The 27,383-nt window shown below is 54.4% G+C and overlaps 10 protein-coding genes across 10 annotated transcripts; 5 read left to right on the plus strand and 5 right to left on the minus strand.

The window, feature by feature from the left end:
- Nucleotides 1-281: 281 nt before the first annotated feature.
- Nucleotides 282-1,502, plus strand: BDZ99DRAFT_435224 (uncharacterized protein). The gene is made up of 2 exons (XM_033717475.1): nucleotides 282-1,143; nucleotides 1,208-1,502. The coding sequence occupies exon 1, from the start codon at nucleotides 536-538 to the stop codon at nucleotides 1,103-1,105; it is 570 nt and encodes a 189-aa protein (XP_033582062.1). The 5' UTR covers nucleotides 282-535; the 3' UTR covers nucleotides 1,106-1,143; nucleotides 1,208-1,502.
- A 158-nt stretch (nucleotides 1,503-1,660) lies between these two features.
- On the plus strand, nucleotides 1,661-2,304 carry BDZ99DRAFT_190495 (uncharacterized protein). Its single transcript, XM_033713139.1, has one exon. The coding sequence runs from the start codon at nucleotides 1,863-1,865 to the stop codon at nucleotides 2,208-2,210; it is 348 nt and encodes a 115-aa protein (XP_033582063.1). The 5' UTR covers nucleotides 1,661-1,862; the 3' UTR covers nucleotides 2,211-2,304.
- A 496-nt stretch (nucleotides 2,305-2,800) lies between these two features.
- BDZ99DRAFT_190491 (uncharacterized protein) lies at nucleotides 2,801-4,960 on the minus strand. The gene is made up of 3 exons (XM_033713138.1): nucleotides 3,456-4,960; nucleotides 3,204-3,401; nucleotides 2,801-3,148 (listed from the first exon to the last, which is right to left on the minus strand). The coding sequence occupies exons 1-3, from the start codon at nucleotides 4,847-4,849 to the stop codon at nucleotides 3,031-3,033; spliced, it is 1,710 nt and encodes a 569-aa protein (XP_033582064.1). The 5' UTR covers nucleotides 4,850-4,960; the 3' UTR covers nucleotides 2,801-3,030.
- Nucleotides 4,961-5,903: 943 nt separating this feature from the next.
- BDZ99DRAFT_506357 (calcium-binding mitochondrial carrier protein-like protein Aralar1) lies at nucleotides 5,904-8,744 on the minus strand. The gene is made up of 4 exons (XM_033724169.1): nucleotides 8,472-8,744; nucleotides 7,211-8,413; nucleotides 6,971-7,133; nucleotides 5,904-6,918 (listed from the first exon to the last, which is right to left on the minus strand). Exons 1-4 carry the CDS (start codon nucleotides 8,649-8,651, stop codon nucleotides 6,362-6,364), a joined length of 2,103 nt encoding a protein of 700 aa, XP_033582065.1. The 5' UTR covers nucleotides 8,652-8,744; the 3' UTR covers nucleotides 5,904-6,361.
- A 22-nt stretch (nucleotides 8,745-8,766) lies between these two features.
- On the plus strand, nucleotides 8,767-9,452 carry BDZ99DRAFT_190506 (uncharacterized protein). Its single transcript, XM_033713140.1, has one exon. The coding sequence runs from the start codon at nucleotides 8,882-8,884 to the stop codon at nucleotides 9,278-9,280; it is 399 nt and encodes a 132-aa protein (XP_033582066.1). The 5' UTR covers nucleotides 8,767-8,881; the 3' UTR covers nucleotides 9,281-9,452.
- A 203-nt stretch (nucleotides 9,453-9,655) lies between these two features.
- BDZ99DRAFT_567001 (uncharacterized protein) lies at nucleotides 9,656-14,014 on the minus strand. The gene is made up of 2 exons (XM_033727645.1): nucleotides 13,385-14,014; nucleotides 9,656-13,127 (listed from the first exon to the last, which is right to left on the minus strand). The coding sequence occupies exons 1-2, from the start codon at nucleotides 13,576-13,578 to the stop codon at nucleotides 9,905-9,907; spliced, it is 3,417 nt and encodes a 1,138-aa protein (XP_033582067.1). The 5' UTR covers nucleotides 13,579-14,014; the 3' UTR covers nucleotides 9,656-9,904.
- Nucleotides 14,015-14,518: 504 nt separating this feature from the next.
- On the minus strand, nucleotides 14,519-16,311 carry BDZ99DRAFT_459044 (S-adenosyl-L-methionine-dependent methyltransferase). Its single transcript, XM_033719067.1, has 3 exons — nucleotides 15,993-16,311; nucleotides 15,413-15,946; nucleotides 14,519-15,328 (listed from the first exon to the last, which is right to left on the minus strand). The coding sequence occupies exons 1-3, from the start codon at nucleotides 16,245-16,247 to the stop codon at nucleotides 14,774-14,776; spliced, it is 1,344 nt and encodes a 447-aa protein (XP_033582068.1). The 5' UTR covers nucleotides 16,248-16,311; the 3' UTR covers nucleotides 14,519-14,773.
- Nucleotides 16,312-17,234: 923 nt separating this feature from the next.
- BDZ99DRAFT_494952 (cytochrome P450) lies at nucleotides 17,235-18,936 on the plus strand (the record flags this gene model as incomplete). Its single annotated transcript, XM_033723340.1, has 2 exons — nucleotides 17,235-18,140; nucleotides 18,327-18,936. Exons 1-2 carry the CDS (start codon nucleotides 17,293-17,295, stop codon nucleotides 18,934-18,936), a joined length of 1,458 nt encoding a protein of 485 aa, XP_033582069.1. The 5' UTR covers nucleotides 17,235-17,292.
- Nucleotides 18,937-20,857: 1,921 nt separating this feature from the next.
- BDZ99DRAFT_549598 (uncharacterized protein) lies at nucleotides 20,858-21,889 on the minus strand. Its single transcript, XM_033726959.1, has 2 exons — nucleotides 21,327-21,889; nucleotides 20,858-21,285 (listed from the first exon to the last, which is right to left on the minus strand). Exons 1-2 carry the CDS (start codon nucleotides 21,787-21,789, stop codon nucleotides 20,864-20,866), a joined length of 885 nt encoding a protein of 294 aa, XP_033582070.1. The 5' UTR covers nucleotides 21,790-21,889; the 3' UTR covers nucleotides 20,858-20,863.
- Nucleotides 21,890-22,134: 245 nt separating this feature from the next.
- On the plus strand, nucleotides 22,135-24,948 carry BDZ99DRAFT_378261 (uncharacterized protein; the record flags this gene model as incomplete). The annotated part of the gene is made up of 3 exons (XM_033715101.1): nucleotides 22,135-22,874; nucleotides 23,028-24,223; nucleotides 24,287-24,948. The coding sequence occupies 3 exons, from the start codon at nucleotides 22,135-22,137 to the stop codon at nucleotides 24,946-24,948; spliced, it is 2,598 nt and encodes an 865-aa protein (XP_033582071.1).
- Between the last annotated feature and the right edge of the window lie 2,435 nt (nucleotides 24,949-27,383).

A 27,383-nucleotide genomic window follows, 5' to 3' on the forward strand; every position in this document is an offset into this window, starting at 1 on the left:
AATGACTTGGATTTGATATAGATGAATTCATGCACGCTCTAGGCGAAAATGGTATGTTCTGTGGAACGTCCGGTAAGAAGAAGTGGGCACTTCGTCTTTGTACTTCATCATCTCCGTCCTGTTATTCATGATTACGCTTGCCCACAGCCTGCCCACAGCCTACCGCCGATCTAGCAGAGGCAGAATCCAGATGTGGCTGTGCTCTCGGTATATGCCAAGACCACCTTCTCAAAACCACCTGGCTTCAAAAGTCACGTTTTCTCGCGTTCGTCTGCGCCCAGAATCCTTCCATCCCACTTCCCGCTTTCCCACAATCCATCGCCGCGCGGAGGAGTCAGAAGGGCCTTGCCGAAGATGTACCACACAGAAAGGGCCCAGCTAGTACTCCCGCTCAACATAAATAAGCTAGGTCCCCTCTTTCTCAATTCTCCCGCTCAATCTCTCACCCCCTCTCTCAACTCCAAAACAAAGATTCCTCAATTCAACCCCCTTAGCTATCCACCCCTCACACACGGCTTTCCAAAATAACAGAAAAATGACCACCACCACCACCACCACCACCACCACCAACTCTGCCCCCACAAGCACACCCACCCTCCCTCTCCCAGGCGCCTGCGCCTGCGGCACCATCCGCTTCCACCTCACGCGCGCGCCCCTCTTCACCCACTGCTGCCACTGCACGCGCTGCCAGCGCGAGACAGGCACCGCCTTCGCCCTCAACGCGCTCGTCGAGCGCGCGCACCTCGCGCTGCTCTCGCCGACGCGCCCCGTCGGCGTCCCCGTGCCCTCGGACAGCGGCGCCGGCCAGACCATCTTCCGCTGCCCGGCGTGCTACGGCCCCGTGTGGAGCGTGTACGGCGACGGCGCGAACAAGATCGCGTATGTGCGCGCGGGGACGCTGGAGGGCCGGGAGGTGAGGCCGGATATTCATATTTACACGCGGAGTAAGAGGGGGTGGGTGGGATTTGGGGACGAGGGGGTCCCGGCGGTGGAGGGGTATTATGATAATAGGGAGTACTGGCCGGAGGCGAGTTTGGAGAGGTTGAGGATACTGAGGGAGGAGGGGAAGGCGGTTGGGGAGGCGGTCGGAGAGAGTGGTGCTTGAAGTGGTGGTGTTTTCGCGTCGTGGGAGATTAAGTGCGGGTATGTCTAGTGCAAGGAATGTGTTTAGGGGTATCTAGCTGTTAATTCGTGTCAAAACTACCAGCTATACAATACGACTACCCATCCCCTATCGCATTGTTCTTGTCGATGGATATCATGCACGATCTAGCATTCTCCTTTCGGGCTCGTGATAGCTCGATAAGCGCTAACTGAAATTCTCTTGAGGTCGCGATATGTAGCTTGTGTGTTGAAAGGTGTTCAGACAAAGGGTAGAGGTCTTCGAGAGTGAAGATGTATTCTAGTAGTATCAATGGGGCCAGTTTTCAAGGGAGGAGTGGTTAGGACCAATCATGTCATGAGATGCAGTGTAATAAGCCCGTACCATCATGGATCTACTCGCACCATATCCGTAGTAAATGGCCGCGTTAGCCGTCCAGTCAGTAGTTAGGTTTGTATCGACTTTGTACTGCTCGAGAGTATCTTCATATAAGTCCGACAAAGTCGTGATGATAGTAAACGTAGAGGTGGCCTGATGAAGGAGGATAGAGGGAACCTCGCAGGTTTCAATTCTAATCAGCTGCCTCAAGTACAGCAAATGCATACACCAGCCCAGGCGCCGAAACTAGTTCGACAGTAGAGAGGAGGCACTATCTAGCCACCAGACATGAAACAACTAATCGCTGAGACCGCTTCTGGATTGCTCAATCGGATCCCGGAAAACAAAGATAAACCGATTACTCCAGCCCAATTTATACGGCATGCTTGACAGCAACCCATCATACGTTGACGTTTGCGATCAACCTGAGGAAATGGGTCTAAAATTGGACAGGGCTCTTTTTGCGAAGTCTTTACTAGCAGCGGCCCCTCCTCCAACCCAGTCATCTAGTGCTTCATCACTTAGCACTAGCAATATAACGCCGCTGCCTTCTCACTTCGGTCCCGCTCAACCGAAATATGGGTTAGGATATGGGGACGCAGCAACGCAAACCTCCCCATCCACTTCACTCACGCGCTCGACCAAGGGAACACGCTCTGAGCTCTTGGCAACGCCTTTGCTAGGACGGAGGGGGGACACTCGTGGGTTTCAGTCCTTCTGTTTTGTCTAAACATGCAGGTTACTACAAGTCAACCTACCACGTTTACCCACTTAGTGCCGCAAAGGGACGTCGCGCTCTAACGCATAACTGCGGTGCCACGTGAACCATGGCGAGTCAGTGTACACCGCCCGGGAGAGTATTGGAATGGCGACTGATGTTTAAAAAACAGTAACAATAGAGGAGGTTCATGGACCCCTTAGGCTAAGAGTAAACACGACTCGCTGCACGCGTGGTATCCTCGCGCCCGTAGCCAATACACTACGAGGAATTCCTGACACCCCCCAGCCAACCTACTCACCAACCCACCAGAAGAGAAACAGAAAGCAAATAATTGGAGAAGTAAAGTTAAACTTGAGACACAAAGGTTCATCAACAAGCCAAGAGCGAAAGAGAGCGTGAGCTCGCGTGTATATGTAGCGACAGGGTTGATATATCGGGTCCAAAAAGTATAGACATTGAGAAGACGCAGAAGGGACGCATGAACTCCAAAGCGAATACGAAATTGGGAATCAACCGTTTCCTGCGTTTTCCGACCCAAATGAATCTACGCCTGCAGCCGTAGTTACAGCACAGCCATTGTATAACTACACTAATTCCAGTCGCTATAACGCCGTAAAAGAAGAGGTATCACAAAAGGCCCTAGTGTGAAAAACAGAAACGTAGTTACGGGGTATCAGCACTGTGATGACGTATCCAGTAGAAAACAGTTAGTCCGCTGACATCAGTCGTAAAGATGAAGATGCAAAGCAAGGCATCGACAGGTGGCGAGGCGGTAGGATGGCCCTTGTTGGCGAAGTTGTAAGAATGAGAGGAGGCCGAGAATGGTTTGTCACCCGCTTCCCGCCCTCCTCCTCCTACCCCGACTCCCACCCTCGAGTCGTTGAGCGAGGACTTCGCGTAATTGCGGGTCGTCTTTATCTTTATCGACGTGGTGTACCCTTACGTGTCTACGCAGCTATGATTAACGGTGTTCAAGCTGTAAATTCGAAACCTATATCATACCGTTGCAGATTGTCTGGCCGCGGATATTTGTGCTCTCGGTCAGGACAAAACGGACACACATAGCCAGGCGAGGCATGCACGAGACCATGCCGTATCATCTCGTTCTTTCGTTTGAAGCCCTTGCCGCCCTCAGCTCTTGGGCATCCATGGACTGGACAAAAGTGTGGGCGAGTTTGCGAGTGTACGTTTGCGTGGGAACTTGAAGTAAGACGCCATTAGCTACCGTCTTTCACATGATGGCGTCTAACTCACTTTAACAAATACTGAGTCTGAAATGGAGGCGCAGTACATCCGGGATGATCACACTTGAACCCGCTAGCGCCATGTGGAGGTATGTGTTGGATGTGTGGCCCCGTCGGAGGCGGCAACGTTCGGTGGTTATTGACTGCTTCATCAATGCTCATTCGATGGCCGTGGTCCGTTGAGCCAGGGCTAAACGAATCGGAGCTGGGATAGCTGTCAGCCGTAGAGGCCGACAATGGCAGATTCGATCCATACGGTGGCCCATTATCCGACGCCTGAGAGGGCCTGCGGTTAAAGAAGTACTGGTGCGATTGGCCTGATCGCAAAAATAGATCTTGCGAGGAGGAGATGTCGCTGTGCGCGCTAATGGGAGATGTCGCGCTGAGAGGCGGAAAGGGAGTGGGCGGCGACCGTTGGATGCTGCTGGTGGAGTAATGCCGACTGACCAGCGTCGGCGATTGACCTGTGGAAGAGAAGGAATGGCGATGAGGATAGCCATTCGCCCTCGCCTCCAGCTGTTCATTACTGGCGGCCTCTGCAAGCTCGCTGAGCTGGCGAAACGAGGGTAGCTTCTGATTGTGGTTAGGAGAATTCGGTCCGTCCCGGGACGGCGAGCTTGGATTTTGCAGTGCTGGCAGTGTCTGGCGGGGTGAGCCCTTGGATTGGGGGATTGTAAGCTCCCGGAGGTTTGGGGATGTTGCAAGCGAATCCTCGTGGGGGTAGCCATTCGCAAGTGGACTTAGGCGTTCCCCAGTCAGCTTCGGCGACGTGGCCTCGAATTTGCGATCGGAGGCTGAGCCAGCCCCATTCGCATGGGCTTGCCCGCCATTCGTCAGCACGCCTGCAGATGGATACTGTGTCGATGCCTCATTTACTGATTCCGACATAGGACGGAATGGGGGCTCGGCAAACTCCCCGGAGCCGCTTTTCACGGGTTCGCGCCGTGGCGGGGATGTTCTCGTATCTTTCGGCCCCCTCGAATCGGCAGTCTGCAGCGCCGCTTGAGCTGTGCCGACCAAGTCAAGACCCGAAGGAGTACCAGCGGTCTGATGAGCAGAATCGGCTGGAGGAGACTGGTTCACGATGTCCTCCATGTCCTCCTCGTCGGCCTCTGAGCCAGAATCCGAGTTGAGGGCTTGTTCGCCGACCAGCCGGGCTATGTCGGGCCGGTTTGGGTCCATGAAACTCACCAGAACGGTGTCTCCCTGGATCGGACGAGTCTTGCGCCGATTAGGTTTCTTTCGCTTCTTCTGGGAGGAGGGACTGACGTTCTCAGGAGACGGTATTGTGCGGTTTTGCTGCGGGATGAATGGCGGCGGCGAGGGCGAGGGAGTAGCCTTGGGACGGATGGGTTTAAGACCAGGAGAACGTGGGAAAGCGTCGTCAGAATCGTAATTGGACATTCGCCAGCGTGCTGGGAGGCGAGGCAAGCCTAGCCTCTGCGTACAAGAAGAGGGACGGAATGGTCAGGTCGACGGCCCAGGATCGGTGCTCGATCGAGTGCTAAAGCTAACGGCGCAAAGTCACACAGAGCCCCAGACGAAAGGAGCGCGAGTTCAGCGCAGCGTGAGATGGCGTAAGACGGATTATCTGGCCTGCGTCAGAATTTCGCCCAGTGACTGCACCGTCGCTAAATGTCCAGCGGGATCTCGGTAGCATTCTTGGAGGGGTATTGAATGGACAGAAAAGCTATCACTGATATATGCAGAGGACGAGAATCGCAATAAAGAAGCATGTAGATTTGAGACCGCTGGTAGAGGCTGAACCGCACAGCATGTAGCACAGAAGGACAGCGCGGACAGGCCCGGAGGCACTGGAGTGATATAGATGAAACAGGAAACGAAACGAAACAACAGCGAAAGCAGAGGACCAGCAACGGCAACAGCAACAGCAACAGCAACAGCAACAGCAACAGCAACAGCAACAGCGAGAAAAGCGTGACAGGGCGAAGGAAGAAGCATGGTGTCGTGGAAACAGAGTGCGCCGGCGGCTGGACATGGGAGCTATCATACCTGCAGCAGTTCCGCGCTTCAGTCTCAACGTCAGAGCGCAGATACGGCGATGGCCAGAGCTGTTCACGTCGTCGGGAGATGTCCTGAGGGCAGGCTTCGGTGGCAGGTCCACGTCGGCCTGATGGTGATGAGGCTGGGAATGGACGGGGTTGCCAACGAGCTCTTCTGCGGCTCTGCCGTGTGGGGGGGGGCAGCCTATCGAGAGGGAGGATTTCGTGTCTATCCCGTCAGGCCTGAGTGGCAGTGCAGCGCACCCGGGGCCGCTCCTGTGCTGCGACGTGGTGGAGCAGGGAGGGAAGAGGCGGCGGCATCGAGATGGCCGTTCGCATTCGGGATGAGGTGCGAGCGCGGCGGACCCTGCGTGCCTGCTTGGTGCTGATGGGAGCTGAGGCGCAGCCAGCTCGAGCCTCAATCACAGGTGCGGGGCAGATGAGCCGCGTGAATTCAGGGATCTGGCGGCGAGCCGGAGACGTGCTATCAAACCGGCATGCCGGCGGCCACAGCACGAGCTTTCCCCGCCGTCGCCCGTGCAGCCGTGCCGCCGTGCAAGCCGCAAGAAAGAGACGGAACCACGCTTTGTGACTCTAAATTGGAGACCGAGCATGCTGTATCTACACGCCGTACACCACGACGAGCGCCCGCCAGGTCGTGTCCGCGCCCGCCCGCGCCGCCTCACTCTGCTGCGACGCCGACCTGCCATGTCTATCGTACACTCCGGCCGTCTAGTCTATTCTGAGCCTGTGCAGAGAGCCACCACCCCACGGCCTCTGACGAACCGCGCCCTGACTGGCTGATAAAGCAACAATGCGCCCGCCGGATGCGATTCTGAAGACGGACCCGTGCCCAATCCCATTTTACCCAAGACCCTCCCGCATGCTGCATCTGCTTCGCCGCAGCACCTCGTCACACCACGCCCTTCCCGCCGAACCCCGGCATCCCGCTCCAGCCTTTGCCCTGCGGCAGCTTGGGCTTGCCAAAGTTCTCGTCCAGGTCGAGGATGATCTTGAGCGCGTTCCTGCTGCGGAGGTACGGCAGCGGCGCCTTGGCTTCCGTCAGGCCCACCCCGGGCTCGACGTGCCCGCCAGGCCCCTCGTGGCTGTGCCCGGGCATCGGGAATGTTCGCTGCAGCAGCTCGTATGCCGCCAGCGTGAAGCCAAACTGCGGCGACGATCGCAGGATGCGCGCCGGCCCGCCCTTGAAGAAGGCCTTGAAGCCCTCCTCCTTCCAGATTGTCGACGCCGCATGCCGCAGGCCTGTGTAGCTCGTCTCGCCGGCGCGCGCTTCCACTTGCAGCCGCGTTTTGATGACATCGCACGGCGTCGTCAAGTATGCGGCCGGCATACCGGCGATGGCACCGGCAGTCAGCATCTGGACGATGCCTAGTGATTTTTGCGGCGTCTCGCCCATCCAATCTCTCTTAATGTGTGCGTATGAAGGGAAGTATATGGCAGAAAATGGAACTAGGCGGCTTGTAAGACGTAGTAATATAGCGAGTTATGTTCGTGAGCTTACCGTCGCGTAGTAAACAAGCACCCGCGCCCTTGTAGAGGCCCACCAGGCCCAGGTTCTTGATGATCCATATTGCCGATCGCTTGGGCACGCCCTCAACCGTCTTTGAAACCTCACCCTGGACCTGTAATCTGATCTTCACGATCTCGAGAGGGTTGGTAAATATCTGGAATGGAGTGGTTAGCTTGTGCCCGGCCCGCAACCTCGGTGTCGGTGAACGGTAATAAATTGGCTAGTACTCACCACTTGGCAACCGCCAGCAGATCCACCTGCTAGCATCTCTGCCCAAAACTTGATGTCCCCGTTCTCTGGGTTTGTGAACTTGCCTCGTACCAAGTCGTTCACTGTCAGCTTGATAGCTTTTTCTGGGGCCACGCCGATGAGTTGCGGGAACACGCCCGAGTACAAGCCCTTGACACCCTCATTCTTAACCACCTTCTTGGCGCAATCCAGCGAGTTCTTGTACAGCATCTCTCCGACTCTTGACGCTCTCTGATTCTGCATCCGCGTCTTGACCAAATCGATGGGATACACCATGAACGCACCAAACGCACCAGCCAAACTTCCCAACCCAAAATGATGAACGGCTTCCAGGACATTGTGCAGGATCGATTGTGTTGTCGAGAAGGCCTTCGCGCCCACATCGTTCAGGGCGCCTGCTGCTCCCGCGCCAAAGCCAAAGGCCGTGTTCCATGAAGGATCCAGGACCCGAGCAAAGTCCTTCAACCCAAGTCTCCCCGAAGGCTCATCCAGGCCAGCGAAATGGAAAAGAATGTCGGCCTCCATTGGCGTATAGAGGTTGAACCGACTTATTCGGGCCGCCTCGTTCAGGAAGTCCGTCCGCGTAATCTTCCCGTCTGAGCTCTTGTTGGTCGCATTCCGGATGATCAACTCAACCATATCCATCTGCGTGATCATATTCTGGAAGGCACGGACATTCGCATACGATATCTTGCTGCCGGCGGAAATGTTGCAGAGGGTGTGTAAGTTTTCGAGAAGGTGATCTGACAGCTTGTGGCTAGCGGTTGCTGATATTATCCTCTGGAAGTCTTCGGGCTCTATGTATCCATCCCTGTTCTTGTCGAAGTGCAGGAAAGCTTGTCGCACGCGCTCGCCTTGGAGTCCTCGCAGCATTTGCGAGAACTGGGGGTAGGTCATTGTGTGCCGCTTGTCCTTTGCGCCAATGTACAGGGACGCCCACTCCGAGTTCCAGTCAAAGGGCAGACTGTCGGCGCCCTTGCTCGCATTGTAGACTTTCTGGAAGTTGTCGAAATTGACCAGGCCGGTGCCATCGGTGTCAAAAAGCCGAAACGCGATTTCATACTCGGCGTCGGGCTTCGCGAGGAGGTTGTCGAAGTTGCTCCAGTCCTGCAGCGTCACTCTACCTGTCCGCTTGCGGTCTGCGACTTGGAAGAGAATGCTGTACTGCGAGCGTTTGATCTTGTGCTGTGGGCAAGAGTGGGTCAGTAATGGGTTATGAGGGCGGTGGTGAGCAGGTATTCACGTAGTCTTCTGTCTCGGGAGCCACGGCGTTGATAAACTCATTCTCGCCCAAGTAGAGCTCGCCGGTCTCCTCGTCCTTGACGGCGTGCTCCAAGAAGGCGGCTCGCGTCTGCTGCGACAATTGGGGCTCCTGAGTCGTGCCCAGGAGCACCTCGCCAATCTGCTCCTTGACGGTGGCCATGGCTATCGTCGCGCGCAGAAATCAGTCGGCCAGCAGGGGCGAGAGTGCTGGGTGAGGATGCTGGGGAGCTCCTTTGGTGAATGAAGATGCGGTCAGAAGGGAGAGCGGGCTTGAGGATGCGCCAGCAAGCTCCAGTCCGCACGAAGCTCGGACAGAAAATTATATGGAAGTGGAAGCTAACGCCGCTAATCGATAAGTAGCGCGTCGGACACCCGGGAAACGTGGAGAAGATGCAATTGGCGATGGTGGAGGTACGGACGAGCGGCGGCGCCCTGATCAGCTCAACGGCGGAGACGTATCATCTGGCGCACTGTGCGTGCGAAAAACTGGAGAGGAGCTGGAGGAGGAGGCACTATGTTTTCTTTTCCGTGGGTCGCGCGCGCTTCACCGCCAAGCTGGCCGCGGTCACTCCCGGACTTACCCAATCGCCAATTCCGAGCTGCCCTGCCGTGCCTGCCACTGGGAGCGTGGTATGGATTGCGGGCACTCTGGGCTGCCTATTATCTCCAGCGCCTGCCTGCCGGTATCCGCCGCGCCTCTGGCTGGTTGCCCTGTCAGATGCGTCGCCTGTCGCAGCGGGTCCCGCGATGTTGATGCCGCTCGAGAAGGTGGCCCGTTTCGAGCTCTAGCGCCCTTTGCCGAGCAGCCTCAGGAGTGGAGACAAGGCCGCCATGGTTCGATAAAACAAATGCCGCTCTGCGCGCTGCATGGACTCAGCACGAGGTCGGTCCATCTGGCATGCCGGACCTTGCACACCGAGTGGAGTTGGACAAGCCACGGCGAGTATATGCGTGTATTCAAGCGTGTTTACACGCTATTCTGCATAGATGGCTGGATACAGTATGCCTCGGGAAGTCTTGCCTAAATCGCGTGCGTTATGTGGGTATTCCGGTGCTACTAAGGGTTTAAAACCGCCAAGTGACCTGTCCACGTGAGAAACACTACTGAGTAGCATCGGGGGCGCGCTAGCGCACTGCTGCTGCGTGATTATTGAAGAAGATTTCAGACATGACTGTCTTAATTCACTATCTAGATATCCATTCCACAAGCCACAATGGCCACCTACTTCCCGCAGCAAGCGCAAAAGCAACCCTACGCCCGCTCGAACCCATCTAATCCCATCCTGCGAGTCCAGTACGCCGACAAGGAACCAACCAGAGCAAAGCAGAGACTGGAAAAGAGCAAAATGCCAAAGAGATCTGCCTTGAATGCCCGTAAATATCAAACTGCGCCAAGAAGGCACTCCTCACCTTTCATACTCTATCCTCTGCAAAGTCCAACACCTCGCAATCATCCTCGAAGAAGCCCTCTTCCCCCTCCTCGCCCTCACCCCGGCGAACACGCCGACGTCGTGTCGTGACAACAACTTGCTCCACCTCCTCTTCCCCATCCCTCAGCACGACCTTGTTCTGCACCGCTGCCGCAACCGCACCTTCATCGCCATCTCCACCTTCGCCCTCGCCTATGTCGTAAAGCTGTTGTGCAGGCGTTGAGATGCGCACGGCGTCAACTTCATCTCCAAACACCCACGCATTACCGTCATCTACGTGAAGGTTCTGCGACGATGGCTGCATGGGAGACATGGGCGGCTGGTCCCACTCACTGTAGCTGTGATGTTGATGCTCGTCCTGCGGGGCCGGCTTTGCGAACAGGAACCGTGCAACGCGACGGTCGGTGTAGAAGGGCTGGTAAGGTGGGTTTGTCTCAATCTCTGCTAGGCTGAGCGGCGCGGGTGCAGGGGATTTCTTCCCGCCTGCCACGCCTGCGATGCCACCCCTACCACGACGGTTCGGTAACGAGCGGGGAATCCACTCCCCGTGGATGTCCATATCGCGGGTGGGTTCCAGTTCGTGAGGTCTCTCCTCGTCCGGTTGCAGCAGAGCAATGACTGCGGGTGAAAACATAGAGCCACGTACAGGCATGAGGCCAAACTCGACGATTTTGCGTTTCGAGATAGCGGTTGCATTTTTGCTCTTGCCTTTGCCTGTTGCGGGGCGCATCTGGATCTTGTAAATCTGAAGAATACCACCTGCAACGAGTGCGATGGAACCGTGGCCCTTCCCTGTCAACCAGCGCACGCTACAGGGTTTGACACCAGATTGTGAAGGTGGTAGGGTGAGCTTATTGTCGCCTGCGTGGCGGATGTTGCTTGTTGCCGCGCCAATAGACTTCCCGAGCCCAGCTGCTACTGCTTTACCGCTCTTCGCGCCGGCTGCAGGTGCCAGACCAAGGCTACTGAAGGACGGGAAGCGTGAACCGTTACTGCTCCCGCTACGAGTACGGACGGCGTTGAGGAAGGGCTTTGCTGTCCCGTTGAGAGCTTGCATAGCCGAATTGACCGCGCTAGGTCGAGCGGTAGGAGTGTTGTTGCTTTCGTCAGATTTAGTCTTAGAAGCGCCGTCTGACTTCCTGATACGGCGAGAAGGCGGCCATTGGAACGCGGACGCCGGCATAAGGAACATGTGGACGGTGCCTTTGTCGGTGATCACAGCTAAGCGATTGGCACGTGGTGTAGACCAGACGACGTCGATCACGTTTGTGACAGTCATGCGTGCAAATCGGGCGACCTGGCGGACGTGAGGGCCAGAGGAGATCTCTCTTGATGACTTGCGAGCTTTCCGGTGATTTATACGCTTCAGATCCCAGACGTCCTGGAAGTCGCCTTTCTTGCTGACGGTCATAAGCATCAGTCCGCTGGGAGAGAAGGACATAAAACTGCATCCCAAGGCTGCTGGCAAAGTGGCCACGGGATGGAGAGCGTTTTTGTTCTTCGACTCTTCCGCCTCGACTAGCTTCTGGAGGTCTAGTATAGATATGACCGTAGACTCCGGTCTCGGTTGAGCTTGATGATGTCCGTGGGTTGGTGGAAAGTAAGGCTGCTGTGTTTGTATGAACGGATCTGTGCCATAGTTACCATTGGCGGTTCCATTCGGCTGTGCCGATTTACCCATATAGCTTTTGAAAGCCTGAATTCCCTTATCCGTAGCCCACCGTGCTCCTTTTAGGGCAACTTGAGTACCTTCTCTTGTCAGTCGATTCAGTAAGCCATCGGGCTCCGGAGCGTCGACTGCACATGTCGGCGCAGGCTGAGGTGGAACAGAGTGGTGAGCTAAGCCTGGAGGTCGTTCGTGTGACTTCGATGTCGTTGCAACACCATCGATCGGGAGGAGTGTTGTTGATGAAGGAGGCGCAACAGCTAGCCAGCGGTCACTAAGAGAGAATAAAGGCACGCCATATTGCTCGGGGACTTGTTCTTCGTGACTGTTCACATCGGCTGCACTTGAGGAACTAGAATGTGATCCACGATCCCGGAACTGGACTGAAGTCCAAACTTTACCAATGCACCGGAATGTACCCAGGGTCTCGGTATTAACTTTAGTGTAGGGAGCGAAGACGAAGACCTCCCCGCTAGCTCCAGAAGCTAGGACGACAAATTTGCCCTTTGCGTCAACTACAAAGTCGCCTATGGGGGGTGGAGGTTGGAACATCGGACTTTCGATTGGATCTGTTATGGGCACAGGTGGGCTTGTATACAACGTCGAGAGGTGCTTCCTCTCTTTCAAGGAATACACCTCAAGGGTGGTCCGGTAGCCTGAGATCGAGTTCACAGCAGGGTTGCCGCTATTGGACGCTGGCCTGCTGGGAGAATTCGACGAGCCGTCATGTTCGTCCGTGACAGCAACCGAGTTAGACGCACTTCCAGCACTAACGTCGTCGACAGCCGGACCGTGAATGATGAGGACTATGAGAGGTCTTGTAGAGGCTAGTGGGTCTCTTCTTGATGCCCAGGGAAGTATCTTCGCGCCAATCACACTCCCCTTTAGACCTTCAAGTCGACCGACCAGGTCCATCCTTCCCTTCTCGACTCTGAAAACCTCAAGCCCGCCCTCGTAACCAACCAGGAGCACATTCTCAGCTATCTGCGAAGCGTCATCTCCCCCCATGCAGATAGTATCGAACCCACAAAAGTACCCATGCTCTCCTGGTATAGTGCCGTCACTAGGAGGTGGAGTCAAGCCCAGATCGAAATCAGGAAGATTATAGTAGTGAGCTTGTGGTTGATGGGGGAGAGGTGGGTTGTTCTGGAATGGAGTCCGAGCGCCGTACTGTGAGTACATGGAAGCTCGCCTATCTCTCCCGGGCGACTGCTTGGGAGAGGGCTGCAGCCGCCCGCCGAAACTAGGGTAGTGGTTCGGGTGGCTCAGTGGCCTCATTCCGGGTGCGGGGGGCGAGCTTGACATGCCTCCTTGTCCTGCTGGAGAATGATGGATCGGAGGTGATCCACTGATACTAATGCCGTTGGTTGGAGGTGGCTGGTTGGCAAAGAAGGGTAAGGACTTCGTCCACTCGCTCGTGTATTGTGCCGCAGTGTTTGTAGTCGTGCCCAGAGCCGACAGCAGTGGGGAAGTTGTAGCATTATAAGGAGGCTGCGCTGGGGGGGAACCGGTCGGGTATCGTGAGGGCGGGGATTTGGTTCTAGAAAGAGCAAAGTTAGTCACAGGTTGTCATGGAAAAGGGCGCTTTGTGCATAAAAGACTCATATCTCGCGAGCTGATAAGCCATCTTTGACCCGTTTTCACTGTAGGAGGTAGGACGGCTTCCGCTACGAGGGAGTGCCATGATTCGCGTTCGTGCCTATACAGGAAGGACGGAAGCTAAGGGAAGGCTCGACATCTCAAAGCCAGCGTCTACAGCTTCCGCCCATTGTGCAGCACAAGGAGAAGTGTACTCACAACTCTCGCGGGTAGATGCGTGTGACGCGCTCCCCGTACCTATCTTTTCTTCCCAGCTCATATCTCGAAATGTGCCGGCCGCGCGACTGCAAGTGCTCCAGGGCTTTGGGGCGGTTCCGCTGCTGCTGGTAGAGATAGCCGACGTTTGAATAGGGATGGGTGAGGTCGGCAGCGTGGTCGGGCGAAGGGCTCATTCAAATGGTATTCTGGCGCTGGCGGGCTGGCACTCTTCTGCGCGCGGCTCGAGAGATAGGGAGGGTGAAGGTTGTTTGCGGTGCTTTGGGCGGGATCGGCTAGAGGGGTGAGAGGGAGGATCTCAAACAAGGCGATGCGTCACAAAGCCGATGACCGCGCCTCGTGTACGTGGATGGCTCGTGCCGGACGGGTTGGGGAGAATGCTCTAAGGACACGTTTCACGCCCGTTGCTGGTGCCTACTACTGCTACAGAGTCGCCAGCATCGATTGCTAGACGCCAGAGACAGCGAGCGGGGCGAAGGCGGGGAGCTTTGCGTGGCTAGAGCTGGCGCTGATATATGGATGCTGGGTCGTTGGGGGCGCGGTGGAGGGGGACCACGGCGTTATCTCTGTGCAGCTTGCGGAGGGGTGGTAGAAGTGTTGGGACTCGGGTGCGGCCAGGGGGAGTGTCTAGATATCGAGTACCGTGTTGGGGATGGAGGGGGAGGGGAGCTCATGCAGGTGGGATAGCCGGTACCGCCCCTCGGAATGCTATTTCGAGGAGACGGCAGTATAACAACAGTGGCCTGGATTCCAACGCTTATCCGGCATCTCCAACTGGACATCGATACTGTAAACTACCAGACCTCACAAGACCACGTGATGTGAGCCTCAATGCGACTAGCGCCGCGATACGCACGCTTCACGATCACCTACTGCCCGTCTTACCCGTGACCACCAGTCACGCACCACCTCTACGCGCGTGGCCGGCACGAGAGTGACCGTGAGAGCCGGTCGTAGCTATTCACGCAATGCTCAGCCACCTACAGTGCCTTGCCATCGATATCCGTACGCTTTGCTGCCACTGTCTATAGAAACCGAAGGCAGTGGATAGAATATTCCAATCTACGTACACCCTGATGACGCTGTCTGGGGTAGTCTCGCGAGTTTACTAGTAGTCTAAAACACGGAGTTTCTTTCTCATTTGGAATGCTGTAAATACAATGAAGCTCCTCATGCAGCGGTAAACGAGTGTACGGATTTCTATGACGAGGCATTGTACGTGTGCTACTACAGGCCACAGTCCGTCTGTACCCCTGGTACGTCGTAATGTTGCTACATCTTATGCTGATCTTGTCAGCTAAATATTGTGCGAGTTGCACCTCGAAGCTCTAGCTCTAAATGCCATCCTTCAATTCAATAAATGCTTTCGTCTCAACTCTGCAAGCGTGCAGCCAACATTGTACATACACTCCCTTCAGGCTGGTTGACCTCTTCAATCTTCAACCTTGGGTCTGCTCTGAAGAACAACTCCTGCCAGTCATCCAACGTCCTCTCATGACTCCCCAGTACTGTGAGCATCTGCATATCGAGCCTCCTGATCGACTTCAACACCGTCTTTGGCAGATGGGGTGCAGCCTCCGGAGGTGGGATCACGCTCTCAGCAAGTACGATGCGGCCTCCTTTTTTCAATTTACCGCTTGTAAGCAGGGTCCGAAGGATCTTGATGCAGTGCTCATCGTTCCAGTCGTGGAAGATGTATCGTAGGAAATAGGCATCCACAGACTCAGCTTCAAGCCAATCGGGCTGCGGTGCGAAGAAGTTGGCGGGCTTGAAGTCCAGGCGACCTGAGGAGATGAGGCCTGACTCATTGACTTTGGCTTCAGCCAATGCTTGCTCGGACTGCCCGGGCAAGTCTTGGACAATGAGTCGGAGGGAAGGATTGGCTTCCGCGATGGCAATGCTGATGTGGCCAGAGCCACCTCCGACCTAGCGATACGCTGTCAGTTCATTATTTCAAGGACCCTACAATAACACTTTACCCTCACATATGGAAATGTTTGAGATACTCACGTCAACTACGAGTCCGTTCTCTGGAAGACTACCCCAATCAAACCCCTTCACAACATGCTTAGCTAGAAACCCCTCACCAGCACTCCAAAACTGCATCGAACCCGCAAACTTCGCCATTCTTCCTTTCGCCTCGCCCTCGTCACTCGCATACCACTCAAACATGCCCTTGTCAGTTCCGTAGGCAAGCTGTAAGCCTGTGTGATTTGGTGCCTCAGCATCAGGCCACTTCCGCATCGCATCCGCCGTCTTTGCGGCTGCAGGAAACACTTCATCCGCGTTGTTAGCAACAAAGGCACGCGCGAGCGGGTCTTTTAGCAGCAACAAAGAAGGAGCAGTATGAGCGACATGGCCCGGCCTGGGCTCGCAAAATACACCTTGGGTCATGGCATATCGGAGAATCGTTTTGACAAATCCAACAGCCAGAGGAGGGTTAGTTTTGCTAGCGATCTGCTCGAAAGTAGCACTTCCAGACTCCGGAACGTTGGCGTAGAGCTCGAAAGAGGAGATGGCGCGCATAGCGGAGCTAGTGTGGTGCTTTTGGCGTGTCAGTCTCTTACTAGAGATTGTTAGGTACACCTACGCCTCCCCATGAACACTCGACGAGCAAATCTCTGGCTCCCAGCACGTTCTCGCTCAGAGCCTCGGAGAGGTCCAGGATTAGTTGCCGAGCTGCATGGACGTTCTTCTCCGACGGAGGCACGGGGAAGTCTGGACTGGCACCAGCGCTAATGGAGATAGGAGGGAGTTTGTGCTCCTCAAGATATGCATCAATGACCTTTGCCGACTCGAGGAGTTGCGTCGCGATTGCAGTGAGGGATTGCGACCCAGAAGCCATGATGCATAGATTTCAAAGTTTTACCGAAGTTGAAAGGCTGAAGACCCAGCTCCTAGGCCAGGGAGTCGTTCAAGATAAGTACCGGAGGTAGCAGTAAGCTTAGATCTTAGTTTGGAACGGTTTCAGCTTAGGCCCAACGCAAAAGTTTCGGACCCCAATGGGCGATCGCATCGATCCAATCCAGTAATTCCGTTAGATTTCAGGCAGCATACATTCCACCGTGTCACATAATACGGTTACAGTGTAGCCCTCTTCCGGTGAACATGGTAGGGAACAGCATTCCGCATTAGAAATGAACCAGGGAAGCGGCTCATTGCCTTCAACTAGCTTATAAAACGTAATCACCTTGTAGAATATCTTAGAGTCTGTCTCTTGGTATTTGGCTCGATACTTTGCGACGTTGGCCACGCTGAGTCCTGCCTATCTTAGTAACACTGTTTCTGAATTGAGATTTAGCACATCCAAACCGGATCACGACTGGCTTATCTACGCAACCTGACGCAACTCCCAATTCCGGCCATTGCAGTACTTCCGAAACGCCACCTAGGTACAGTGGCTCGCCAAAAGTCCAGGCATATTTGCTCAACACCGTTGGAGGTGCTTCGGCGCATGCTAAAAGCTTTGATAAGACGTAAAGTCCCTAAGAGCTTGAATTAGAGCTATCTCCTATGCTGGACAGTCTATATGCTTGGCGCTGTTTGTGGTGCTTCAGCACGTCATCATAGATCGGGAGGAGATGAAAGGTCGGCGTGCCGAAACTTGTGTCTAAGCACTGTTCTAATACCTCTACGCTCGTATCTTCTCCGCATTACCCCAGATTTTCAGGCGTGGCGGGATTCCAGATGCTGTCATATTTGTCTGACAGCATGCTGTGACAGGTTGGATGCTCACGTACACACCCCCTCTATTACCTACACATAACCATATAAATATGCAATATACGTGTCGAAAGATAGACGCTTTAAATATACTAATGTCGCACAAATCCTATAACCTATCTACACATCTCACTCTTTACACACGTTAGCGACTGCGCACCGCATAGATGATTATCATTTACCTCCACCAGTCATACACCGACCTCGCCAACACCTGTGGCCATGCTCTCTTCAACCTCGTTCTGACTAGCGTAGTAGTAGGATCATCTCTTCTAACATGGCGCCTCTGGACCTTCACTCTCCGCCCATTACTCCACCCAAACGAACCTCGCCCCTTACCCTACTGGATCCCCATAATCGGCCACGGATTCCGCTTCTTACGCGATAGCCAAGCGCTGTTCACAGCCGGCCGCGTCCACTTCGCCAATTCCCGCGAACCCTTTGCCGTCACCGTCTTTGGTGAGACAATTTACATCCTCACCTCGCCGCGGGACGTTTCCGGCGTCTTTAAGGAGACCACAACGCTTTCCACAGACCAGGTGAACATCAACCGCTCCTTTGGCGTCTCGGACGCTGGAACGGAGCAGATGACACGGCCAGCTTTCGTGGATGCCGTCAAGGGGGAAAGGGGGGGTTTGAAGGACTATAATTACATGTCTGAGCATATACGGCATTCGCAGCTGCTTCCTGGGCACCAGATGGATATCTTATCGCGGGACTTCATGCAGCTGTTTGAGGTGGAGATGCGAAGTGGGACACCGGAGGGGAAGTATGTAATTGGATCGACGGGGGAAGGGGGCCGTGTTGTGTTGGTGAAGAATTGGGCGGCGCAGTCGTTGATTCGGGCGACGACGCATGCGCTGTTTGGGCATTGCTTGTTGGAGATGGAGCCCCAGCTGACGGATACGTTTCTGAGGTTCGATGATAAGTCGTGGATGGTTATTTACAACTACCCTGAGATGTTTGCTAAGGAGACGTACGAGCTGAAGGAGGAGCTGATTCAGATCTTTATGAGGTATGTGCAGTTATCAGACAAGAAGACGGATAAGGCGTGGTGGTTCCGGGAGACGGATAAGTTGGAGGAGGAGCTGGGAATGGGGGTAAGGGATCGGGCTATCAGGACAATGCAGCAGTACTGGGTGTAAGATCACTTCGTCCATCTGCGTTGGCGAGTGACAGAACACTGACGAGAGTGATTTAGCACGAATGCAAACTCATTCAAGATAGCGTTCTGGATGCTAGCGCACATCGTGCACTCGGACGGGCTGAAGGCAGCAGTTGTCGAGGAGGCCTCTGCCGCACTTCCTTCGCAAGATGCCGATCTGGATATTAACTACCTCCTGAACCAGTGTCCGCTGCTGGACTCTATCTGGAACGACGTCCTCCGCCTTACCGCTTCCTCATCGACGTACCGATACATCGTCTCCGACACGACAATTCGCGGGAAGACGTTCCGTGCCGGACGCAAGCTGCTCATCCCGCAGCGCCAGACTCTACTCGACGAGTCAGTCTTCGGCGAGACCGCGGCCACGTTTGATGCAGAACGCTTCATGCGTGACAGGAAGCTAGCCAATAGTACGAGCTTCAGACCATTCGGAGGAGGAGTATCCATGTGTTCGGGTAGGCACGTGGCGAAGAGGGAAGCATTTGCTTTTGTAGGAAGTGTGCTCACGAGATATGAGCTGAAGCTGGCCAATCCGGAGAAGGGGAAGCAAAGGTTCCCGAGGCTCAATGTGATGAATCCGAACCTAGGGCTGATGGGGCCAATGCCTGAGGACGACCTTGTGCTAAAGATCAAGCCGAGGCATTGATATCGAAATGATACGAGTATGTTATTGCAATGCTATGCCTAGACACTAATGGCTCCATAAGCTCCGAATTTTTCTTCAATCTATTGTTGGCAATATCGGCTGCCTACCTACATCTCTTGTATTCCATAGAGGCCCTATTACGAGGGCAAGTGGATCAGGAGGCGAAAGAGAGGGTTAGATGTGAGCGTCTGTGGCTATCTTCCGCAACCCATTTGCCTCTACTGCAGGAGAAACTTTCCGCTACGACCCTAACGCAGATATCGACCACCAGATTATGATTGCAAACACTTAGCTATCTATCCGAAGAAGATGCATTCGCTAGCGTCTATACTGGCTGAGAATAGATTGTGTCCCTCATTACGAGGTGACACACCCAATCACAGACCAGTGTAGAACTCTATGTCGGGTAGAGCACAACCCGCGGTGATGGATGCTGTATGTCGATGACTCTCGAGCACAAGTAGCAAGGATTGCCCTGATCGAGATGCGTGTCCGTCGATGTCCGAACTTGGGAATCTGGTCCCCGGACCTGTGATGGAAGTCCTCAAAGTGCGGACGTGGGATATCGACAAAAAGAAATCAGAACCACTCACTCGATGAAACTACTCCGCATGCCTACTAGCACTGAGCGAAAGCTGCGCCTTGCCACGATGCAAAATGTCATGCTGCAGAGCTCACGGGCAGGATTGCCTGTTTCAAGGTTGCTCTCCGGGTGCACCGTCTCCTTGCATCAGCTGGAGGCGTTTCGGGAAGACAGGACGATGAATGGGAGGGCAAGGGAAAGGTTGCCAATACCACATGGTGCGAGGCATGTGGTGATAGGAGATGGTGCGAGGTGTGCTGCAGGAGAAGTGGCGACCGCAAAACAGTGGGCAAATGAGACGGCAAAGAAGCCCTGGAGAAGAACACGGAATGTCACCATGGGCCGTGTCCGTGTGAAGCTTCTGCCAGGACGGTTAGGAGAACAACTTGAAGTGCAGCCCTAAGATCGATCGGAGGCGGTTTGTCGTGACGATTCGATACGAGAGCACAGATTCAGGGCCCACCCGTTTAGAACTAGCGGCAGCATAGCGCACGGCCTCCCCGTCTATTCATGGAGAACGTCAACGGCAATGCAATTGGCACACAGGGTACGAGCCTCGTGCAGTTGCGGCGTCGCGACGGGGGATATATTTCTGTATGCGTGCAGAGACTTACGCGGCGGTGAGGCGTAGTCAACGGTCACATCGCACGTCACCCGCAGCGGCAACGTCCATTGGAGGTTCGTGAGAGCCTTGCAGGATGAAGCATTGCGCGTGATCTTCATCCTACCGTTCATCGTTCACCCGTGCGGTGAGCCTTCCCGATAGCCAAAGACTTTCTCGGCTGCCATGGGTAGCGATAATGTGGCTGTTAGAATAGGGCCAGCGTGTGCTAGACATGGACAAGCCTCCCCATTCTTGCGATCAGACAACTCCAGCATCGCCATTAAACGTGGCCGTTCCGTGACAGTGACAGGGAGCCACGCACGTTTGCCACCTGTGTTCCGGCGATTTGGACCAGAGATGCTCCCCCTATTTTCAACGACTGGCCCCCACATGCCCTAAGGCGGGCCTAGTCGTCCACTGCGCAGGTGCCTTTTACCTATTGATATTGCGATAACGACAGATAGACAAAGTTTAAGAGTAGTACCGGTGAGTGGCGACTGCTTACTTTTCGGTACAGTAATGAATTGTGCGAAAGGTTGCCCACCACCCTTGGTGAAGATGGTGATTTATTAGTTAGGAATAGCGCAGACGCTAGCGGCTCGCCCACGTGATGCTCGACCACACTGAATCTTGGTAAATGCTAACATTAACTCAATCGGTAGAATGCTCTGGGCAGCCTAGCGGGATCTAGCGCGGCCAACGTTCAAGGCGCTACAAACGCTGGCAGCTAGAATCCTTTACTATTTTTGGTCGCTCGAACACTTGATTTCAAAGGCCTTTGTGACCAATTGGCGTGCCCCAGCACCTCGAAACTGCCACAGGGAGATTGATTCGCATCCTGGAGCAAGGGGCTGCTGGTCTCTCGCGCCCGGAAAACACGCAGAACGCTCGTCGAGACGGTAGTTAGGGCAAATTCTCGCGGCATACGGCGAGAGCGGCGCAGTCGCGTCGAGACAACTGACGTTGCTTGCGCAACATTCCCGAATAGGAATACCAGAGTATCGAATATCTGCAAAATGGTACAGCCTATCGTCGACTCCGCGGCGCATCCTTGCACTATCTGCTGGTCGAATCAGCGGGCCTGACGTCTGCCCCTTTCCAGACGATCGGGATCCTTCCCTGGGCGCAAGATTGGGGAAGCCTGTCACCAGCTGGAAGCACGCTGGTATTGACTGCACGGTGTGCTAATTAGGTATGGAATACGGCTGCGGTCTTTGCCTGATTTTGCTCGTCCGTGGTTGACATTCGAGGGGAAACACCCCGGGCTTAGCGAGAGCTGCACCCCGGTCCAGAGGTGGCGGCCGAAGCGGCGTTTCAGTCGCGGATCCTTTGCCGCGATGGAAGCTCGGCGAGGCTTGATGATAGGCCGATCCGCCAGCGACCCCGGGACCATCGCGCATCCTTCAAGCAGGTCGTCATCCGTGGCTGATGGCGTTTCCCGTGTTGCCAAGCCAAGGCCGCCCGCATCTTCAACGTCGAGGCCGGACGGGCAGCCCGCGACAGCGCCGCCAGCAACACGAGGCCTCTGACATCCCGTGCCCCTCGAACGCATGCCCATATGCCCGCCCAGCTCGTCGAGTAGATAAACACGCGGAAGCGCTGGCCGCAAAGCCTTCCCCGAGCACCACTCGGCCATCTCTCCTCTCCGGCCCCACCTGCAAGTCATCTCCTCCACCTCCCAACCACCTGTACTCCGAGCCGCCTCGTCGGGATCCCTCTCAACGCTGCAGACCACCGCTTGTCACGGCATGCTTCACCGCCTGCGGCTATGGTAACGCTGCAGTAGTCAGCCTATCCCGAGCCGACGATCGTGCAACACCACGACGGCCCACGACACACGACGCGAGAGCACTCGTTCCCAGCGCAACACGCAGCACCCGGCTGGGCGCGTCGACCGTTGAGAAGCGGGGTGGACTGCTCATCCTTCCGCTGCGGCCCCCGCTGCATGCAGACCACTTCATCCTCCGTACATATCGCCCAAACCACCTCCGCCGCGTCCGCCATGGACGACATGGACCGCCACTCCTCGTCCGACCCGTCTGCTGCGGGCGTCAGTGGAGGCCCGCCAAGCTCGCCGCGCTTCTACTGCCCCGAGTGCAGTCGCGGCTACAAGGCCGTCGAGACTCTGAATCGGCATCGCAAGAACCACTCCAGCAGCAATGATCACGTGTGCCGCATATGCCAGGCCGGCTTCAAGCGCAAGGACCTGCTCGACCGCCACATGCAGATCCACGAGCGCAGTTCGTCGCGAGAGGCCTCAAAGCCCCGTCGGCGGGACAACCGCGCCTGCGTGCGGTGCTCCCAGCTCAAAATCAAGTGCGATCGCCTCGTACCTTGCACCAGATGTGCTCGTGGCGACTATCGCTGCCAGTACAGGGATCGAGATCGCGCGATATCCGACGCCTCGACTAGGTTGTTCCCCGGCACCCCCCTCTCGCCACCAAAGAGCTCGTTCGGCATGCCCAGTGAAGCTGGCCAAGCCATTGGTCCCTTCCCCACAGGAGGCGTGGGCCCCTTCCCGAGTTCTAACGTGACATCTCCGGCTCAAATGCTGAATGCGGACGCTTCGCACCAGATGGACTGGACGCCTGAATTGGCCCTGTCTTCTGCATGGACGGGCGAGCTCTGGTCCCAAAACGCGGCGTGGCCATGGCTACACGAAGCGATGTATCTCTCACAGGATCCAGGATGGGATGACCAATCTCAGCTCCTAACGCCTGAGACGACTGCTACCCTCCAGACCAGAATGCCGTGGGAATCTACCATTGCTTCTAATACGCCAGCCACGACGTGGCACTCATCCATGGGGTCAACACCTCAAACCGGGCACCAACCATCGCTGACCCCACAGCATACCATACCACCATCGTTGCACTCTATACCCCCTGTTGTTTCTCGGGAGAGAGAAACGGCTCAACCATCTACTTCTTCGCACGAGCCTGGCATGTCCAATTGTCCTTTTGAGCTTGATAAGGTCATCTCCGCTTCCACAGGCACCACCACACCCCTATCAAACACTCGTACTTCCGGCGCGCTCGATGAAGATGGGACGCCAGTGGAGGGCCATCTTGCTCAGGAGCAGACGAAAGCGTGGCTCATACACAAATGTTTTGAGTTGCCAGATTCGGCAGATGGCATCTGTGAGCGTGCTCGGTTTTGGCGAGTCGCTGCCATCAAAGTAGAACAAGCCTTCGACCTACAAGGGATACTACCCGCGGATGGGCCATCTGGTCACATCTTTGAATACTTCATCAAACTCTTTCTGGAAAACTTCCATCCCCTTTGGCCTATGTTCTGGAGGCACGATCTTGCCTTCAACGACATACATCCTCATTTGTACATTACCCTTAGTGCAATCGGTGCAGTCTACGCTAGCAAGGCAGCTGCAAACTTCCATCTTCAAATGTTAGACGGCCTGCGTATGGCCTTCGTTATGGCCAGCTTCAAACAGTCTCTTCCCGATGAGTCTCTTTGCCAGTCTCTTGTTCAGATCCAGTCCGCAACCCTTTATTTCGGACATCGCAGGGCCTTCTCAACTGCCCAGCAACTTGGCAGTATCGTTGTTTCTCTCGCCCGAAAGATGAATCTCTTCGGCGAGAGCGAGGATATCATTCCCGCTTTAACTGAACGCAAGAATTCTGGGAAGCCAATCGATGATTTGGTCCGACGATGGATCAGGTGCGAATCTCGCAAACGTCTCGCGTTTGGTATCCTCCGATTGGAGGTCTTCATTAGCATCCTGCTCGGCACGCGTCCTTTGGTGTCGTTTGAGGAAATCAAAATGCGCCTCCCCTGCCCAAATACGTTGTTCGATCAATGCGGAGGAGAGCAACAACTAGCGCAAGAGCTCTTACACCTAGCGGACGAGCAGCCTTCGTACGTGTACTGCGATCTAGTTAACATAGCACTAGAACAAGAGGAGGAGCTACCGGTACTCTCCCCACATCACTTGGAATTGCTCCTCTTCGGCTTAAATATTCAAGTCTGGCGCTTCAGTCACGACCCAGGTCTTATGTCTCGACTTGGCGCGACTCCAAACTCCAGCGATCGCTCTACCTCAGAACGCTCATACGATACTTCTAACGAGCGGTCGTCAGCGAGTCCAGCGTCCCCTATCAGCCAGAAGCAAATCGCCGACTCGGACTTGTGGCTCAGCAGACGAGAAACTGGCCGCATCGATTTGCTAGATCATTCTCGTCGTCATATGAGCGATCTGCGGAACGATTACAACAGGATCTTGAGCGCTCTGAGAAAATGGAAGCGGGCCATGGTAGCTAACTCGACCCGTTTGCATATAGCACATCATCGCGACACACTTCTAGCAAGCCACCTCCTCTACAACCTCAGCTTCATACAGTTGCGATCAGATCTTCCTACAATTCACCGACTGTTTCTCGATGTCGTAAAAGGAGAACCCCAATACTCGTCCCTCGAAGCCGTTTACCAATGGTCGACAAGTACAGACGCATGGGATGCGACCGAACATGCGTGCGCTACTTGGTCTTTGATCATGACGGAAGCAGAGCGCCCGCTGGATAGTCGCGCCAGCTTCAACATTCTCTCTAACGTTGCGCTGCTTCACGCTGCTGTTATTGTGTGGGCCTATGCGGGCACGCATACATCGCCGACATCCGCCAAGCTAAACATGGAGGACTCGGCTGCTACTCATGGTAAAGACCTCAGGCTCTATCGCGCGAACAACGAAGAGCTTATGGGGCGCTTTGCTAGCCTTTTGAGGAAGATTAGCCTCGTCTGGACGACGGTGACTTCAGTGCAAACGACTGTATATGCCATGGCACAGAATCCTATCCCTTTCCAACCATGAAGAAGCTATGAAGGGTCTATCCTCTCCTTCTTCCGTTGTTCCTTGCTCCACTCAATATTTGGACTGGAAGGGATGATGGCCTACGAACACATCCTCATATACAATCAAATTTCCGACAGAGTTGTTCCCAAAGGCTAAGTTTTACGAATTTTCTCCAATTGAACATTGTGAGTATACCTAGTGGTGGCGTTTTAGCAGCGAGCAATGATTGATTTGTAACAGAAGAGATGCAACACGCCGTATTAGGAACATGTATATCAGTATGAGAATATTACTTTGCATATATCATCTGCCATTTCCAAATGTAAAGTACACACAGAAGCCAAAATGGAACGATGCAGTTACTAGATTGCGTCGCTTCTAAAGGTTATGAAGATAGCGCAGGAGCGAATCGAGCTGCTTTCATGGATACAAAATTCTTCTCGTTTGTATTTATGCACATTAAGATGCAGCAAACCTTGCTTTCATTGCAGATATGACTTTTCGGGGTATAGCATTTTTACATAGCTTGTTCGATACAAGTGTTCAATAGCTGGCGGCAAATAATCAAACCATTCAGCTGAATCATTCCGTCTCAAATCTCCGCTCTCTCAACCGTTCGTCAGCGCACAATCCTTCAACGTGGGCCTTGAAAGTGGCTGGTAGTTCATCGCTTGATCCCAACGCTACTAGCGTAAGGCTGTTTCAACGTCCCGCCGCGTGGGCAAGGTGAACGGTGAGTCGGCACTTACCGACTCTCTTTTAGATAATCAGACCATTTTGCACAAGGTTTCAGCATGTAACCAATGTGACTACCCTACAATCCTTCACTGAGCAGGCATTCTAGTGCGGTTTCAACCCTCTACGGTCCCGGGTATCCTGGAACAACGGCGAACAATGCCACGCTTCTTTCAGTGTGACTGGGAACTAGGTTGTATTGCAACGGCAACGGTAACGTACGATCTTGCTTTCCAGTCTTGGCACTGGCTTTGGGGTAGGATTGGGATCCTGGTCGAGCACCTGCTTTTGGAGGATCACTGAGCAGGGTTGCTGGTGTAAGGCCTGCAATTGCTTTATGCACACACTCTTGACGTTAGAGTCGGAAGAAAGATTTTGTTGGGAGGCAAGTGTCGAAGTCGGCGATGAGTGCTACGGCGTAAGGAGGTGACGCAGGGCCGAGCAGGGTGAAGGATGAATGGGCGGTGGACGAGATGGGACGATGGCGGTGTAATCCTACTAAATGCGGCACACGCATCTATTGCTGCTTCTTATGGAGGGTGAGGATTGAGGGTGCCGCGAATAAGTAGTTTGGTATCGTTGGTGAGATAATTTGTTGTTTTCCAAGATGACCTGCTGCGGTAGCATTGTAGGATGGTTCTCGTTGCTACGTTTCCTTTTAGGTATTTGAATCCTTCAAATAAGTCTCTACGCTCTAAAAGAACGATGTGAAACCAAGAAAAGTCCAAAGGAGAGATAAGGGAAGAGCACGTGACCATATCTTGAAGCGACCATCTTCCATCCAGCCCAGCCGCGGATCATTACTTGAACGTACGTCTTCCATAACAGGAGCTTTCCTTAGATCTAGATAGACGAACATGCTTTCGTGAACGTTAAATAGACTTCAGAATTCCACGTGCTATTTTGACTAGTCCTGCTAGGGCATAGCGTCAGATTTCTCCTCACCTCACCAGATGTTCCACGGCCCTCTTCGTCTCTGTACAGAGAGCCACAACGATTATGTCGATACAACACGGTTTCCACCATTAAAACGAGAGGATTTAGAGTGGCCTGGGCACCGAAACTTCTCAAAGACTTCAACCGCATCCTGACTGAATAGGAACGTGACTTTAGCTTGTGCCCAACTAGGGTAAGAAGGGCTATCTCCATGTCAAAAGTATCTAGAATCAGTCAGCACAGATTGAGGTATGAGTTCTCGGTTCTCAGTAGGACAGTCCGCATCTCTACATGCCGACAAGCCAAGGCAGCGGGCTTCGTTGCACACGCATGTATCTCTATCCACAAGTCTTTACAGAATGAATGAAATATGTACTTCGTTTCTCTTCAAGTATCAAGTCATTCCCATTCTCCATTAATTCACGCTTCTTCTTCTTCTAGGTGGGGTGGTGCGGGTGGTGTGGCGAGAGCATGACCCCCTGGCCCCAGGGGCTACGGACAGTAGTATCAACCCCATAATGTCGTAGTACCCTGGCCTTGGAAGGTTGCGTCACTTTATTAGATCGGCGCAGGTTCTATGAGTCACATATCTCTTTGATATGATGCAGGTTTGTTTGACCAGTAGTGTGGTCGGAAATTTGCCCTAGGCAACTACGCGAGACGGGGCTGAGGGGTATAAAACCATGTGCACTGCCCACCCCAACGAACTCCTTTTCTCTCCACAATCTGGACGCATTCAACCAGTGTCTTTCAACTCTCCAGCCTTCGTCTTTCGATCATTT

This window comes from Mytilinidion resinicola (assembly GCF_010093595.1).
Source record: "Mytilinidion resinicola strain CBS 304.34 unplaced genomic scaffold BDZ99scaffold_3, whole genome shotgun sequence".
Classification (NCBI taxonomy): Eukaryota; Fungi; Ascomycota; class Dothideomycetes; order Mytilinidiales; family Mytilinidiaceae; genus Mytilinidion; species Mytilinidion resinicola.